Source organism: Myotis lucifugus, unplaced genomic scaffold (assembly GCF_000147115.1).
Source record: "Myotis lucifugus unplaced genomic scaffold, Myoluc2.0 scaffold_485, whole genome shotgun sequence".
NCBI classification, from domain to species: Eukaryota; Metazoa; Chordata; class Mammalia; order Chiroptera; family Vespertilionidae; genus Myotis; species Myotis lucifugus.
The window spans coordinates 26,998-31,389 of record NW_005871533.1 but is presented as its reverse complement, the minus strand read 5'-3'; the positions used below and the strand labels follow the sequence as shown (position 1 = coordinate 31,389).

General features: G+C 60.7%; 1 protein-coding gene across 2 annotated transcripts in view; it reads right to left on the bottom strand.

The window, feature by feature from the left end:
- The window catches only part of CDR2L (cerebellar degeneration related protein 2 like), a 6,811-nt gene extending 2,700 nt beyond the window's left edge, over positions 1 to 4,111 (bottom strand). For both annotated transcript variants that reach the window (XM_014445884.2, XM_006103450.3), the window contains exon 1: positions 3,981 to 4,111. In XM_014445884.2, the coding sequence (XP_014301370.1) occupies positions 3,981 to 4,059 (79 nt within the window). In that variant the 5' untranslated portion in view covers positions 4,060 to 4,111. The remainder of the gene's footprint in view (positions 1 to 3,980) is intronic.
- Between the last annotated feature and the right edge of the window lie 281 nt (positions 4,112 to 4,392).

The window sequence follows — 4,392 nt, the reverse complement described above, 5'->3', positions numbered from 1 at the left end:
TCAGACAAATCTCAGCGCAGCACCATTAGCCTTGAGCCATTCATTAACCTCCTGACGATGATGCCAGGAAACACTAGCTGCCTGACAGGAACCCAGTGGGGCAGTGAGGACACTTGTGGTAGGAATGTATCAGCTGTAAGTTGGGCAAGTCTACAAAGCGAGAGGCTAGATGAAACTGCAGCCCTGCTCTGCCGAGTGCTCAGTGGGAAGTCGGGAGCCCAACAAGACCACCCCCAGGGCCACACTCAGCAGCCTGTCCTCCCTCGGGAACTGTCAGGTAGTCTGTAAAGAGGCCATTGCTACTGATGTCGCCTGGTGTGAGGGGACAGGCTCTGTGGGTGGCCTGCGTAGACCCCTGCAGAGTCCCAGGGCTCAGAGGGGGTGAGGAATGGTCATGAACTTGGTCCTCTCTGCTGGTCCTCCCAGGTGAGCATCTGAAGTTATACTACAGACCAGGGACTGGCCCCTGAAGGCAGTGACTGTGACCTGGGCCCCTAGTGACTCAGGAATGGCGAAGAGGGAACAATAGCAGCTCTTGGGGGTGGGGAGACCTCAGGGACTGCCACAGGGAAACGGAATCATAATGCAAGCTCAGCTGGTCCCAGCTGCCAGGAGGAATCTTGAGAAAGGTCTAGAACAGCGGTTCTCAACCTGTGGGTTGCGACCATCGGAAAACACATATAGCATATCAGATATTTACATTACGATTCATAACAGTAGCAACATTACAGTTATGAAGTAGCAACAAATATAATTTTACGGTTGGGGGTCACCACAACATGAGGAACTGTATTACAGGGTCGCGGCATTAGGAAAGTTGAGAACCACTGGTCTAGAAGGTGCAGGGCCAGGGACTGAGTGGAGCCAGTGCCAGGGAACGGAGGGCTCCAGGGAGGGAGGCCTGGGAATGGGAGAAAGGGGGAGCTGGCTAAGCCAGAGGAATGAGCAGCCAGCCACAACCAGACCACTGGACCAAGCCAGGGAAGGCACAGAGCCTCCTGGCACTTCCCCGGCCTGGACCCCGGGTTTCTGGGTCTCCTGCAGCGGCTTCAGCGGTTTCCCCCAAATCAGCTGAGGTGCTGCCCAGGAGCAACGCCCCAGAAGCCTGAGAGGTCATGGCCATGAGACGGGGGTGTCTGAAAAGAAATGCTGAAATCCCGCTGCGCTCACTGATGGGGGTCTGGTGGGGCCCCACAGACTCCGGAGCAGGGAAGCAGGAAAGGGACAGGGGACAGGCACAGGGAAGGAGAGACCAAGATAAAGGGGGGGTGGGGGGGGCCATCTACCACCTGGCAGGGCTGCAGGTGTCCTGCTTACAGGCTACAGGGCCTGAATGTCAGGAACTCTGTGTCCACAGAATTGGGGTCCAGGCACCCGATCTCAGTGTCACACCAGAGCTCTCGCCGGAGGCTGAGGCTCAAGGTCAGGCGCCAGGACTTCAAATCTGTGACTCAGCAGCCCCGTCTCAGTGGAAAGAGGCCCCCACAGGTCTGCGATGGGGAGGAAGAGTGCCAGTGCTTACTAATTCATGGCGTTTTCTATTTTTACACGTGCTGGCCGTGGCCAGGGGGCAGGGAGAGCCGAGGACCTTGCTATTGGGAACAACAGCATCGAAGTCAGACAGGATCTTGGTGGCCAAGCTCTGGGAAGTGAGGCTGGGGCCTGCCCTAAGGTGGTGCTGCTCCGGAACCAGGCTGGCTGGGCAAACTACTTCCTGGACACTAAGGGGCACCTAGGGAGCAGCTGGCAGAGAACTGGGGGATTGGGTGTAGAGAAGGGGGGCACGACAGGCATCTGATCCCCAGTGGGGGCCGGCTTTTGGCAAACACTCATGCCACCCTCCAGCCCTCCATGCTGGCCCCACGGGGGTAGTGCCCAGTACTTGCACCTGGGACTTCCTCCAACCCCACCCCAGCACTCTAAGCCCCACTTCCAGTCACGCATGATCTTTCCACGTTGCTCCATGCCTTGTGCAGGCGTCCCCTCCACCTAGAATGCCTGCCCTCCTCCCTCGGCCCAGGGAGCACCTTGCACCCTCAGCTCAGAGGGGCCTTGGGGCGTCTGCCTGCCACAGCACCCCTGCAGCGAGGCGGCTACCGAGGTTGCTAGTTTGATCTCCTTTCTGCCTCCTCTGCTGGAATGTGGAGTCCCCCCAGGCTCAGCACTCATTGGTGTTTGGTCAAAAGCTCCGATGTCTTCTGAGACTGCCCCATTTCTGGTTTCCCTCCTGGTTCCAGGGCTCTGGGCACTACTGAGGCTAGGAGGGGGCCTGAGTGCTGCAGGCCAGCAAGGCCAGAGCAGGGGGCCAGCTGGGACCACCCCCCACCCTGGCCCAGAGCAGGCACCCAGCCCAGTGGGAATCTGGGCACCTCTCCCTCTCTGGGAGCAACGCATCTCCCACCCTTACCCCCTGGCTCCTTCCCCCCACATCTGGGCCGGGCATGGTGCCAGAGACTTCCGTAAGGGAGCAGGAAAGAAATGAGACAGCAGTAATATCAGCATCTGCCTCCCGGGAGGGGAGGCCATCTTCCAACCTTTCCTTCTGGGCCGCCTCTTCCATGAAGCCCTCTCAGTGCATCCTGTCACCTACACTCAATGACAAGCCCACCTCCACCTGGTCCACTTAGTGGGCCAGGGCTGGGGCTATTCCAGTGCCCAGGGTAGTGTCTGACCCATAAGTGGAGCCTGATAGGTGTCTGTGGGATGCAAAAGTAGTGGCCAGGGCTGGGAAGGGGTTGTCACAGCCAGTATTGGGCACCTCACTCCAGGCAGGGAAGCTGAGGGGAGACTCTGGGGCATAGAGTACGGCGGGGTGCAGCCCAGCACGCGCAGTCCCACACTAGGCCTCAGGGGCTCTGATTACCCCACATTCCTGAGCACAAGGACTGAGCCTCATCTACCAGCAAATCTGGCCACGTGAGGATGTGGGTCAGGGCCAGTAACAAAGGCTCCAGGATCTGGGTAGATGTCTCCCTGAGGGCAAAGCCAGGCCTTGGGGGCCGTGGGTGGAGCCCCAGAGCCGGGGTGTCAGCACACATTCAATCAGACTTGTGTCCACACCTGCCCACTGGGGGGTTGTGGTCACTTCTCCTGGACACCCCTCCAGCCCTGATCTCCAAGAATGAGGTGCTCTTGGGCGGGGGGAGAGGGTGGATTTGACTCCAGTCTAGCAGGCCTTGGCTCTGACCCTTCGGCCTACTCCTCCTTCCGGTCCTAACAGCCCGTCCCCTACTCTTAGTGATGTCACTTCGGCCACCTCATCACCAGCTTCTAACCCACTTCCAGTCGCCCTCGCAGCTCTCAGATGGAGGGGGGAGGTGGCTCCCTCTAATCTGGGCTCTTGCTCAGAATTGCCAAACCTGACCCCCAAACCATGAGCAGTTCGGGAAGGGGTGGGTTTTTTGGGGGGAGGACCAGGGGACTCCAAATCTTCACCTCTCCCCTGGCTGGGTGCCCGCACCCCTATCCCCTCCCTGGGTTGAGGGGAAGGGAGTTGGGGAAACTTTCTGGGAGTCTTAGAGCTCAGGAATTCTGGCAGGGAAGAAGGGTGTCTCTGGATTTGGGATAAGATCATTCTCCCCCTCCCCCCACACAATCCACCCCTCCCTGCAAAACAACCAAGGAGCCACCTCCCGGCCTCCAAGAATTCCAGCCAGTACTCAGGCCCCGGCCATACCAGGGGCCCTGGGCAGTGCCTGCCTCTAAGTTGGGGTGGGCGAGCTGGGTGAGGTATGCCCCCGTCCTTCGGGGAAGAGGAAGACTGTTCCCCCGACTTTTGCAGGTCTTCGCGGGCCCGGGCCGGGCTTCCAGGGCAGCGCGCCCCTTCTCTCCACGTCCCCGTTCTCCGCACGCATCACCCATCCGAGTCTGGGCCGCGGGGTGCAGCTCAGCCCTCCCGGGGGTGACACCGCCCAACAATGGAGAAGCGGACAGAGGTCGCGGGGCGCACCTCGCTCTCCTGCCCCCTCCTCCGTGCTCACCCTGCTCCAGGTCCTGCTGGTCGTACCAGGGCTCCTCTTCCTCTGCGGAGAAGTCCTCCATCCCGGCGGCCCTCCGCATGGCCCTGCGGGGGCGGGCGGGCGGTGCGGCGGCGCGGATCACGGCCGCGGTGCGGGGCCCGGGAAAATGCTGAGAAGGCGGGGACGGGAGTCGCGCAGGGGACTCCGGCAGTTGCGTCGGGCCCCCGCTGTGCCCCTTGGTCATCAGAAGTTGACACGGGGGGCGCAAGGGATGATGCGCCGAGGCGATATGGCCCCGGGCGGGGTCCTGCCAGACAGTAACTCCGAGCCGGCGGCGGCACCACGGGGAGAGGGGAGAGGGAAGGCGAGAGATTAGATATACCGGCCTGGCTTGTCGTCGTCTGCACGAGACTATCTGTTCTGTCTCCAACTC